Source organism: Pelobates fuscus, chromosome 10 (genome assembly GCF_036172605.1).
Source record: "Pelobates fuscus isolate aPelFus1 chromosome 10, aPelFus1.pri, whole genome shotgun sequence".
In the NCBI taxonomy this organism is placed as follows: domain Eukaryota; kingdom Metazoa; phylum Chordata; class Amphibia; order Anura; family Pelobatidae; genus Pelobates; species Pelobates fuscus.
In genome coordinates this window covers 93908907-93922398 of record NC_086326.1, presented here as the reverse complement: position 1 = coordinate 93922398, position 13492 = coordinate 93908907, and the positions used below count along the sequence as shown (strand labels likewise).

At 40.4% G+C, this 13492-nt stretch overlaps 1 protein-coding gene across 1 annotated transcript in view; it reads right to left on the bottom strand.

The window, feature by feature from the left end:
• Nucleotides 1-825: 825 nt before the first annotated feature.
• Nucleotides 826-13492, bottom strand: part of PLAC9 (placenta associated 9) — a 30670-nt gene continuing 18003 nt past the window's right edge. Inside the window, exons 2-4 of the mRNA XM_063435180.1 lie at nt 5364-5464; nt 1864-1987; nt 826-958 (exon numbers count right to left, since the gene is read on the bottom strand). Of these exons, the coding sequence (XP_063291250.1) occupies nt 948-958; nt 1864-1987; nt 5364-5464 (236 nt within the window). The 3' untranslated portion in view covers nt 826-947. The remainder of the gene's footprint in view (nt 959-1863; nt 1988-5363; nt 5465-13492) is intronic.

The following is a 13492-nucleotide window of genomic DNA, read 5'->3' as shown; positions in this document are numbered from 1 at the left end:
ACCTACTACAGGTCCTAACCCATCACTATTGCCTCTAACCACCTACTACAGGTCCTAACCCCCCACTATTGCCTCTAGCCACCTACTACAGGTCCTAACCCCCCCACTATTGCCTCTAGCCACCTACTACAGGTCCTAACCCCCCACTATTGCCTCTAACCACCTACTACAGGTCCTAACCCATCACTATTGCCTCTAACCACCTACTACAGGTCCTAACCCATCACTATTGCCTCTAACCACCTACTACAGGTCCTAACCCATCACTATTGCCTCTAACCACCTACTACAGGTTCTAACCCATCACTATTGCCACTAAGCACACATTACAGCCACTAACCCATCAGTATTGCCACTAAGCACCCACTACAGCCTCTAATCCCCTTTTATTGCCTATAATCCCCCACTACAAGTCCTGACCCCTCAACTTCAGTTCCTGAACCTCACCTACTGCCCCTCACCCCCACCACTGGTCCTGCCCCCTTACTGCCCTCCCTTCCATTAGGTACATTTTGGTTGGTACTCTCCCATCCACAAATACACCAGTAACCCACAATGCCTAGAGTGCAGGTGGAAACTTCAATTTTAACAACATTCTGAATATATTGCAAGATGCTGGATATCCATGTTTTAAACGATGCATCATTTTATGGAGAAAATGTTTTTAACAATTTTCAGTTTCATCCAGAATTATAATCATTTGCTTTAAAACCTACATATAAACTTTTTTTTTTATTGTTTTACTAATTAGTAGTAGGTTTACACTTTTTTATACACATTACACATTTTATAAAACAGCAACACTTTGATGGATATAGAACAATGTTTTTGTTTTTTTTATTCATATAAAACTTCTATAAATCACAAAGTGCACATAAGAAAAGACTATGAAATTGTGTGACGAAGGAGGGAGATTGTGTCAGATAAGGGTGTGTGGAAAATCATCATTATCTGGAATCTGTAAGAGAAAAAAATATATTGTTTAAATACCGCAACGTCAATAAACAAACTAAAGTTCCCTTCCTGAAATATGTGAGGATCTACTTTGCTCAATTTGTTTGCACTCCAATTAAAAGGGCAATCCTTGGGCTGCATATGTATTAATTTGTCTTTTCAATCCATGTTGAAAATGTAGCGATTAGTCAGTAGCAATAAAAAAAGGCAAATGCACAGGTGAAGAGCCGAATACTTATTTCTGGAGTCATACAGGCACATATTTTACTAATAATAATCAGCCAAGTGCTACGTGACATCTGTGAAATCCTATATTATGATGTGATTACAGCCTTTCGGGAATATGTTTCAACAGATTTCAAGTTCACTGTTTAGCGAACTTGGTTGTGTTTTCTTGTGTGTCCCCCACCATCAGAGCCGTGGACTGCACATATGCATCCGTGACTTCTCTAGTGTGCATGTGCCAAATGCATGTTTTGTGCACAATATGGACTAACAAGACATCAGGCAAATTGGAAGAAATGGTTCCAGGCTGCCTAATTGATAGCTTTGGTTTGCTGTCTTATAGATTTGCAAATTGCTGCTGTAATAAACCATTCTCAGACATGAGAGTTGGTCAAGGGGCTCTAAACACCACGCATTTCGCAGTAATGCACCAGAAATATGGTGCTTAGACTGACCTTTTAAAGCTTGGCTCACATTCTAGTAATGCACAATTAATTGCCTATTTTTTAGAAAAAAATATGATTTAGGATTCATGAATACTAAACACATATGCCAAAAAAACAGTTAATGTCATTTTATACTCTTCGATTGAACCAGTTCCTATGCCGGAATCATTGAAATCGACCTAAATTCTTCCAGCTATACTAACAAGTCATTATTTGTCTAAATAAAATGCACACACACCCTCCTCAAATATATCCAAGACAGGGGGGCCAGGAATGACTGGTAGTGCCCATGATGCCGCTGATAAAGACTCCAGCAATGAATTCATCTCTGAATACAGATTTTCCACAGTCTTTTCCACTTGCTGCAAAAAAATAAAATAAAATGAAAAGTTATTTTAATACATTATGTCTGTTATTTCAATTTTAATGTAAGTCCGTAGTCAAATACCACTGTAATTGTGCAGTCTTATATGAAATCCATTCGTAGTATACCATTTACCATATAACTAAAGAAAATAACATCGGGAGGGTATATTTAAACATTTTAGTTGTAGTTGTAAATAATAATTCTAACCATAAATATTTTTTTACGTAGACAGGAAATTAAATTCTGTTTGGGTTCGACTTTAAAGGACTTGGAGAGTATCATATTTTATTCCCTAAGCCATCTTGACAAGAAAACTGCAGATTTTAGGCCAACATACCCTAGATTGATACATTCTGCAAAGTTGCTTATTTTGTACCAGAATTGTTTTGTCTAAAATTTGTAAATTCCCTGTCTCTTTACTGTTTAGCCACGGTTATTCTTGCTTTGAAATTAATACAACAGAGGTGATGGATTTTGGGGGGCTGTCTAGCTTAAACCAAACTCTAGACGCTTAGCTTATTTTTCTACGAATACGGACATTATAATATTATCTGTTAATTTATCTCACTCATTTAGCTAAATATGGGAATGACTACCTTTCAACAAACCTAGTAATCGCATATATGTGTTTGCAAAAATAATTTCACCAATACAAATACTTTATAAAAAGTGTTCACTTTAGCCCATCATTGCAGTTTATTTAAATATAAAAGGACACTGTTACCTCATATTTCGTTATTCTATTGTCTCCTGAAGTAATAATGTTGGATTCTTAAATGCAGGTACATGCAATCTTACCTGTGCCATTTTTTTTAACTCTCCCTGATGTAGTATAATCTCCTGCCCTGTTTGTTTTCTCTCTTTCTCCTCACCATCGAATCCCAGAATATGTATGACCCCATAAAATAATGGTGTCTATTTTGTTCTCCCTCTTTCCCTAGTAAGACCTCAGAATTATCTGTTCAAATGTGTCATGTTACTCAGAAATGTTTTAGACTTGAGAAAGGAAGGACCTCCCAAAAGCTTGTTTTTCCAAAATTATGTTAGGTTTATAAAATTGTATTACAAGATACAAATCTATTAATTTATTATTTCACAAGTAATAGTGCCATAGCCCTTTTTTTGGCACGTACATTTTCTAACTATTTTTTATGTTTAGATTTTCTTTAGGTCTGTCCGAAAGCTTCATATACCGGATACCAGAATAGTTACAAAGTAAGACCTTGTGTGCCACAAGGTGGTGCTGTCATTGTGTCTAGTACAAAACTGCAAAATGAATGCATTGCACATTTTTGTTATATTAATAATCCTAAAATATTAAACTTTAAGGAAACTGTTGAACATAGAATATTAGCCAACAATGAAAATCCATACTATAAATTCCAATGTTTTTTTTTTCCGAAGTATTTGAAATTGTTTTTATACTATAATAACTTGAATTAATTAGTTTTCTTCAATTCTTTGAGATGGAAAACTCAATTTTATAAATTGTGAAATCAAGTTTTTAATATTAGCATCATCACAATAGAAGGTTGACTGCTTGAACCTTTTTAAAGAGCCAAACTATATCTTAAGTAATAAATCTTTAGCTCCAATGCACTAAAGATTATTTAGTTAAGGTAACATTTGTTACAGCTGATTTGGCGCAAATGATTTTGAATAATTCAGTTCATCCCCCCCCACCCCCGCACGTGGTACAAACCACTCCAGCGTCCTCGATGGCGGGTGGTGCACATTCCAAAAGCGGAGTTGACTACGAGAAGATGGCCCTACAGGCCGTGGGAAAAGGTGACGCAAACACCGCAGACCAACACTGAGAGCCCGCTTACTGTACCACCTCCACCTTCGGCAGGGGACAACGCAGAGTTGGAGCACCTCACCAGAGGACTGCTCTCATGCGAAGCACAGCCCCACAAGTAGAGCCTGCACCTACCAACATCCGAAACCCCAGGGAAGGATTTCCCGACTATCAGCCGCAACACTGCATAACCGGTGGTCAGGGGCCCGCTGCCACTCTCTCAGACTGAGGGCCTTGTGGGGAAGAACCCCGGTAACTGTCCCACAATCCCTATGGCACCCGGTGTAACCGCATCAGTGGAAAACGCACATTGGTTTTGTTGGAGGCCTGGGCCCAGCGGAGTGGCCACCAGCAAATACCTGGGACTTGGTTTGGCTGTGGGACTCACATGGCGAGCGTGGGGGTAGGGTGAATCACACAAAAAGGCCTGGATGCATACGGGGTATCACGTTATGCAAGTTTCAATTTCCCTTTTCCCTTTCAATTTCCCCAAGTAGGGTAACTTTGAACTTTCTATTGACCAAAACAGAGCCAAGAGCAAGTAACTCCTATTCCCTCACATAGTGTGCCACTTCTGCAGTATTCTCCCCCTCACCCAACCAACGTGTGGTGGATATAGGAGAGAAGAAAAGGTCTCAGCACCAATTAATATCAGTAGGATCAATATTTTGGGGTTCAAGGCTTGTGTTAAACAAATTATTTACTTGACTGTAAACAATTCTCTGCATAACTTTCACATTCCAAAAGCATCTCTTGTATGGAATCTTGCATATTTGTATGGATTTGTAACCTTTTCCAGATTGGTATCTTTGTGTAAACGTATTTCCTTCTTCAAAAGTGCTTAATAAGCTTTCAAAGTTTGTAGCTAAGATTACTCAAAAATCACCAAATAGAAATGATTGTTTCTTTAAAACTATACGCTTCAAGCCTATCATTTAGAAACCGTTTGAGATAAAACACTGTGAATGCCGTTGTGATTTATTCTCATGATAAAGCAATTAAGCATGGCTGAGCCTAATATGCGTAAAGCATATTTTGTTTTTTTTTCTTTCTCAGTTGCCTCTCTGTGTATATAATATATAAATATATATAAAATGTGAACCTTTCCAAGTGCAGCAGTATTCACGGTGTGTGTGTTATCTGTAGCTGAATTCTGAGGAAAATCTCCTTTTCTGGTGTGCATGTTGTGAAGAGAACCCATTTTTTGTATTTACTTTATATGTTTCTGACTGTTCACTTTTTAGTTTAACAAATTTGGGCTTATTTTTGTTGTAGAGACTGTCACAATCAGAAATATTCAGCCTTTCCACACTCGTGTCAGATTGTGGAGTTTGAGTTAGGCTAGTTCTATACACCGCGTGATGACCAGCCTGTCTGATGGAATTTTGATGGCTTTAGAGTTATTTCGAAAAAACATTCTAAAGATGCATATATAAATATACAGTATATTCTAGCCTAAGAATTGGGTTCCCCATTCACAGTTATAAGGAATACACATCTTTTGCCATTCTAAGAAAATCTTACCATATTTGTAACTGCTTATACATTTGATTTTTCAGCCTGTTATTCTTACCTCCTCTATGACATCTAAGCGTTGATGCAGCCTCAAATGTTCATTACACAAGTTGCCATCTTTCTCTCTATTTTCATGGAAGGCGATTACAGGATCGGCCTCTATAGCAACAAATAAAAGACATGGCTATATCATTTTGCAACAGATTAGATATATATTTTTCCATTACACCATTTAAGGCATCTAATTGTCAAAAAGTGGGACTGGTTTGGGAAGGTTTGATTTAATACCTAGCAATGACAAAAGGACAAATATGTACAAATAAATTATTAGCCAGACCAACAGACATATAGAGCTCTAAGTGGAAGGTACACGTCCTCATACAGCTATCTGTGATCATGTCTCCTGTACATCTACTACTTGCTCTTAGCATCTCATGAAACACAAGCAGAGATTTTAACCATTTTACATTTTTAACCAAAATAACCATAATTTTTACTTCTCAGCTTTTAAAAGTTTATTACATTTAATTATACATGATGATATATTTTTTCATTATAACATATTGATTTTTTTTGTTTTAATTTTTTTATCAAGATAATTTTCCATTTTTATCTGGCTGAGCAGTCATGTTGGTTCAAATGTTCAAATTCTACTGATATACAACCAACTGCTGCTCAACCTAACCTGCCTGCTGCGGCAATTACTCTGTGTGAACCTACAGCAGCAGGAAAGTTAGGTTGAGCAGCATTTGGTCAGATAACAGTCAAATTAACCAACATGGCTGCTCAGCCAGGTAAAAATGTGACATTTTAATAAAAAAAAAAAATCATTAAAGTCATGAAACATATGTAATCACGTTCCATTAAATATAATAAACCTTTAAAAAATGAGAAGTGAAATTTGATGGCAGTTGTCCTCTAACTGAAATCCTAACCATGTCGGGTCAAATTCTACTGTTACATGACCAACTGCTGTTCAACCTAACTTGTCTGCTGCTGTAGGAACACTCAGCAATTGTCGCAGCAGGAAAGTTAGGTCAAGCAGCAGTTGTCAGATAACAGTTGAATCTGACCAAACATGGCTGCTCAGCCAGATTAAAAAAAAAAAAAAAGTGAAAGTTAAAAAAGTTAAAAAAATGAAAACAAAAAAAAAGACATTAAGTATCATTAAATGTAATAAACTTTTTAAAAAAAATCTTTTTAAAGAGAAGTGAAACTTTGATGACCATTGACCTTGAATGTATAAAGCACTCCAGGAAGCTGAATTGCTTGAAGGAACTAGTGTCCCTTAAAGGAAACTCTTAACAGAAAGTGTAAACAGGTCATATGGAGTTCTTCTGCTATCACAATCTATACCTCTATAAAGTAAGACAGATTTCCCTTATATTTCTAATTGCACTAATAGAGAGGTATTAGTAGGGTCTACGTTGAATAAACACAGTGTGCTGGATTTCTTCCTCAGGTTTCAAACTCTGTAAAGAAAAGCCCCAAAACAGAACAAAATGTTACTCACAATGACATCTGCAAAGCACTGTGTGGCGTGATTGTTTGTCTGGAGAATGCCATTGCTACATGTTTTTGGAAAGAAAGCTTTTACAAACCGGTCACATGTATCTAATTAAAGACACTTAATGGTAACGTTTAGCAATGTGCTGTTATGTAGAATATTGCCAAGGGTGGGGTTCAGATGGCTTTTGCAGGAACCTGAGTGGAATCATTCCTTTTACATTATAAACTTATTTTTGTGAATTGTTAACCTTATACTTCCAGAGAAGATGGTAACACGCAAATCCTAATCCTAGAAGCTTTAAAAAAACATTTAAATACCATTTAATAAACAGTACAAAAATAGATTGATTCTAAATCAGGGGTGCCCACATGGTAGGTCCCCAGATGTTTTAAAACTGCTACCTCGTGATGCTTTGACATTCTAAAGCATTCTAGAAACATGCAAAGCATCATGGGAGTTGCAGTTCTACAACCTTTTGGGCACGCCTGTTCTAAATGATAATGACCTGAACCTGACCTCTCCCCTGCTGTCCTACAATGTGTCACCAATTGCCTTTCTTCTATCTCCGATTAGATGTCCTCCCGCTTTCTGAAACTCAATCTCTCTAAAATTGAGTTTCCTATTTTTCCTCCGCATAACACTGATCCTCCTCCTTCACTCTTCCTGCAGGTTGACGGTACCTGCCTCACCCCATCCTTTCAAGCTTGCTGTCTTAGTGTCACTTTTGATTCTGGCCTCACCTTTGCGCCTCATGTCCAGTCTGTCTAAAACCTGTCGATTCCAACTTAAAAACCTTGCCCGCATACGTCCCTGTCTTACGCAAGATGCTTCCAAGGAGCTTGTTTATGCTCTAGTAATCTCTTGCATCGATTAGTATACTTCTCTCCTAATTGGTCTCCCCAGAAGCCATACTGCCCTCCCCTACAATTTGTGGTGAATACTGCTGCCAGGCTGATTTTTCTCTCCTGTCTCTCCTCTCACACCTCACCCCTCTGTCAATCCTTACACTGGCTTCCTGTCCCCTACAGGTGTCAATTTAAAATACTAACCCTTGCCTATAAAGCTCTAACTAACTCTAGCCCCTCTTAAATTTCTTAACTGATTCATAGTAACAAAGTTCAACTTAACTTGTCTGCTGTTTTAGGTATGCCCCTTCTCGGTCTCTCCGCTCTACTGGTGACCTTCTCCTGTCTGCTGCTCGCACCCTTACTGCAAATTCACGCCTGCAATACTTCTCACAGGCGGCTCCTTTCCTTTGGAACAGCCTGCCTACCCCTGTCAGACTCTACCCTAGTCTTCAATCCTTTAATGATTGCTTATGGCCTCCAAGCAGGGCCGGATTTAGATGAAAAGAGGCCCAAGGCTATTCCACTTATGAGGCCCTTTCACCTCCCATTTTTAAGTTTGTAAATTACATGAGAGACAATAAAATACATCATTACTGTGATATATATCAATATGTGAAATGAAACATGTTGTGATTGGTACTAACCTTTATAAAAAATGTGGCACGGATAATAAATGGGGGGGGGGGTGATTGGGTGATGAGGAGAGGGGGGGGATTGTGAGAGGGAGGGGGGTGATGAGGAGAGGGGGGGTGACTAAAAAATTACCTTAAATCCCTTGTGGTCCAGTGGGGGCTGCCTGGTTGGCCAGTGGGGTCCCTGGTGGTCCGGTGGCCCTCATTTCCGGTCTGCAGCTCCGCAGAGCTGCAGACCATGGATCTCGCGAGACCCAATCAAAGCGTTGCTGTGGTAACCCGCGGCAACGCTCTGATTGGGCAGTGCACGCGAGATCCATGGTCTGCAGCTCTGCACATTGCGGAGCTGCAGACCGCCGGTCTCAGCGATCGCGCAGGAGGGGCATTGCAGTCTGCCCCGGGCACCCCCCTAGTAAGTGGCACCCGGGGTGGACCCCCCCCTCTTAGTATGCCACTGGTCATATCATATGCGTTGAATTTCTGCTTATTTTCGGTTTAGTGTTTTAGTGTTCACTGTTTTTAGAATAGTGTAATTTTAATTTTGCTAACAATTTGAATGTAGGCCCCTCTTGATCTTGAGGCCCTAGGCTGAAGCCTAGTTAGCCTATAGGAAAATCCGGCCCTGCCTCCAAGAGTAACCTCTGTCTCTCAATCCTTCCTCTTGCTCTCTCTTAAAAGGCCACACTCCACTCTCACCTCTAGCTCTGCTACTTTCCCACCATGTCTATTTGCTGTCTCTCTCAATACCCTTCCTTTTGTGTTTTTATACCCCACCTCTTCTAGACTGTAAGCTCGTTTGAGCAGGGTCCTCAACTACCTATTGTTCATGTTACATTTTGTTATTGTCTCATTTGGTAAATTCCCCTTTTATTGTAAAGAGCTGCGGAATGTCAGGATTACTGTATGATCCAGCACGTAGAATTGTGTAACACAGAGGACTGATAGGTAACGTATACCGGAATGGCCTGACTAACGTACCAAAGAATAGTCAGGAATAGCCGAGGTCAAGGGAAACAGAAAGAAACACAACGATAAGGAAAAGCCAGGAGTGCCAGAAAACAGGGAAGTCAAAAACAATGCCAAAGTCAAATAACCAGAATCAATAACACACTCTCCACAAGGGAAACCACAACTGGGCACTGAGCAGGATGAGAACTGGGCCTAAATACCCCTCCTCTAGATCTGATAGGCTGTAAACGGCCTTTGACCGGCATTAACCCTTCTGTGGATTTGGTTGCTGCTCGGCACAACTTTTCCTGTTTGGACAGTAAATGCCATTAACCACATTTTTATAAGCGGATGAATACGTTACACGGAATAAGCTGGCGCTATATAAATACCAATAATAATAATAATACTAGTGCGAATTGAGACTCTCATGTTCAATAATTATCAACATGTTAATGACAGCTAACTGTCCTACCGCTATGATACAATTTTTACCATTTTCGGATTGGCGCTATATAAATACCAATAATAATAATAATTAGTGAAAAAAGAGCCCTAAACTTTACACAAGCCATCAAGTTTTGGTAATCGCAATCTTTCCAAAGAAGAGTCATTAACTCTGTAATGAAACTACATCCCTCTCAAGTGTCCCTATTTATAAGAGACAGTCCCTATTTTGTGGTCAAATCCTCCTTTCCCTCTTCTCTAGGAGCTTCATATTGTTGGTTTGTCTGAGTGTAAAATAGCTCTCTACTCCAATAACTCTCACAGTAATGTGCCTTTAGACTACAATAACTATGTACAGAAATCAGTCTGTGTAAATAAAATGCTTTGTTCTTGTTCTAAATTACATTTTAGTTGAGTAAATTATTAGTCACCTAAAATTTCTTAGAGTAGCCCCAGTAGTCCGAGTTTGGATATTATATTTTGAAGTTTACAATTCTGATCTAATTTGTTATAATTCAAAGTTTAGTGCATCATTCGAAATGTGAGCAATACTCTTTGAAACCTAAAATGTCGTTCCACACTTTGTCCAATGCATGTAGAGACAGGTAGTGTGAACAACAAAGTACTCAACATAAAACGCATAAAAGATGTAAGCCTGATACTGTGTTGCTCTTGTTTTATGTTTGTGCCCGCATCACTTTAGTTTTTAAATAATTCAGATTGTTATTGTGCATTGATGGAAACCTTGTATTTGCACATTGTGATTGAAGATTATAAATAGAGATTTTCTTTGTACGTTTTGTTCATGGCTTTTATTATATGAGAGCGTAGCGCATGTTTTATTGAGTGTTTCTTGCCACATGGTGCCCAGCCGGCCCCAGGCCTTTGAAGTGTTTTATCGCGCCCGAGGAGGAGTTCTATTTACTGTATGTCTTTGCACATGGATTTCTCAATAAATGTCACTTTATAAAAAATATATATATTAATTAAACGAGTCCTGCAAATGGCCCATAAGATATACATTTGCATTTTTAATCGATAACTATCATCTTTCTCAAATGTATTTAAGATAATGACCATTCCAAACATTGCCTTTAACCCCTTAAGGACAGACGACGGATATATTCTGTCATGATTCCCTTTTATTCCAGAAGTTGTGTCATTAAGGGGTTAAAGGTGAAGATCAGTCCTGCTTTCATTTGTTTATACCTGATTATAAAAGAATAGTCATAAAAATTAACATCTGGTTTCATGTGAAAATATTGGTTTTGCCAGTTAAAAATGATCCTACATGTAAAAAAAAAAACACTTCTTCGTAAAATCGTATCAATTAAACTGTTAATAGCTTCCAACTGATTCCTCTTCTGCAACTGTCACTAGTCTAATACTACCCTTACCTTTTTGTGTCACTTTACCCCACTCCCTCTAGCATGTAAGCTCATTGAGCAGGGCCCTCAACCCCTCTGTTCCTGTGTGTCCAACTTGTCTGGTTACAACTACATGTCTGTTCGTCCACCCATTGTAAAGTGCTGCAGAATTTGATGGCGCTCTATAAATATCATAATAATAATAATAATAAGTGAATTTAAAATATGAGCATACATTCTATAGTGGTGTGCAGTTCTTTTTTTTTTTCTTCAGTGCATGAACCAAATCGAAACCGACTCTCCTGAACATGCTGATTGCTTATCTTGTATAAACATTTGTGATGTGCATGAGTAGGTCATAAGGTGAAAAAACAAAAAACACAAAAAAAAAAGCTTTTTTTTTTTTGTTTGTACTGCTTAAAAGAAAGAATAGCATTTTTTTGTGTTTTTAATTTCCTTCCTTTAAAAAAGTATTAATACATACCTTGTAAAAATTGTGCAACTTACTCACTGGTCATTTGAGAAATGTATTACCTGAGTCATGAAATAAAATATCATGGTTGTTTATTTGCAAAATCTAAATTTTATTAAAGACACGGAGGCTCCTATTATGCATAACTCTTTCTTTATTTCCTCAGCAGCAAAGATAGAGGAATATGAATATTGTAAAAAATGAAGAAAAAACAGTATAGATACACAGGCAACCAATCACATAACAGAGGAAGTGAGTATATAAGGCCTGTGTTTCCCACAATCCCTCTCTTTCTTTGCTGCTTCCTCAGATCAGCTAAGTATTTTACCTTGCTCTACATGTTCTCAGCAATTATTGATTTTATTGAATTTTATTGCTGTTTGCACTTTGCTCGTTTGTTTGTGCATTTAACATTTTCTCTCCTGGTGTGCCTAGTGGGTTTCCCATCCCTCTATTACTATTTTTCTCCGCGGAGGGGATTTTCCTCCTTACTTCCCCTGCGGTTGTTTTTTCCCCGCTGGGTGCTCGCTCGCTATCTTTCCACGGGCGGCTGTTTGCCGCGGTCTGTTTGTTCCGACCGCGGCTGCATGTCTCTCGCCCTCTCTGCATACGTGCCGCGGGGATAGGGTGCACGCGCCCCTTCCCCCAGTAGGTCCGGACCGCGAGAGCTATCCGCCGGCCTCCTCGTGCGGCGGCCATTTTGGAGGCGGAGCTCACTCGCGGCCGACACCACTGCTTTTCTGCGGCTCGCGGTCTGCCTGCTGTCCGCCTCTGCCGTTCCCTGGGTCCCCTGGCACACCTAGCAGCATCTTTCTCTGTTCTCGTTGGGTTAATCAACCCTGTTTGCTCTACATACCTTTTCCAACGTCACCTGTGAGTAATTGTTACCATTATGGAAGACAAGGATGAAGGGCAAGTAGGCCCTACTGGCACCTTTTCTCAGGATGCTCCAGAGGGTATTATAGCTTCCCAAGAATTCCATGCCCTCTTGGACGCCACTATGGCTTCATCCTTGCAAAAGGCCTTTGCCTCTGCCATGGGAGCGGTGTCCACATCGTTTTCCCAATCTCTGCAGAGTATGCTTTTGCCCTCGTTGGCGGCTCCCTCCCCCCTGGGTGATGGGACCCCCCCGCCTGCCCCCGCCATGCCTGGGGCCCGTAAGGCAAGGGCTAAGGCTAAACACGTCAGCTCCCACTCCCCGATGCAGGCTATGCCTGCCATGATGGACTCGCTTGACGCGGTCACAGACAGCGCGCATACCACGCGCAAAAGAGCCCCTGGCCGGGCTAAAAAGGCTAGATTATGGAAACGGGCTAGAGCCCTCAATGATATGTCGGATTCCGACAGGAGTGTGGAAAATGAGTCTGACGCTATGGAGTATGACTCCTATGATGATGATGGCTCGGAAGAGGATTTGCCCCCTACGGGCGTAACCCCCTCGGGTTCCTCTACCGTTACTAAGGGCCTCGTTCAGGACCCCGCTGGGGATAGTAAAACGCTATTTGACCCTCAGGGTAACCCCCTGTTCGACCCCGACGACCTCCGCCATCCCCGGTCGGCTGAATGGGTTCCCCCAGAACACATAGCCCAGTATGTGGCCAGACGCATGCGTACCCCCCTGTCTAAGGAAGGTCGCAATAAGCTGCGGGCGGAATGCCCCAGGCCTTCCCTCCCGGGCTCGGCCTGCAAGACTCCCGATATTGACCCCCAAATTGCCCAGTTCCTGAATAAATCAGGCTGGAAATCCAAAAAGGGCCTAGACTACTCCCTTAAGGGCTGTCAGGACAAGATCTTGGATACCCTGGGCCCACTTACAAAGCTCTACGAGCTGCTGGACGCCACTAGAACTGGCGATTCGGTTTTAGACATGGATGTAGCCATCGGTTGGGTACAAAGGGCTATATGCCTAGTGGGGAACGCTAGTACCGCCATGTCCTCTGAGAGGCGCAAGGCAATTCTCCTC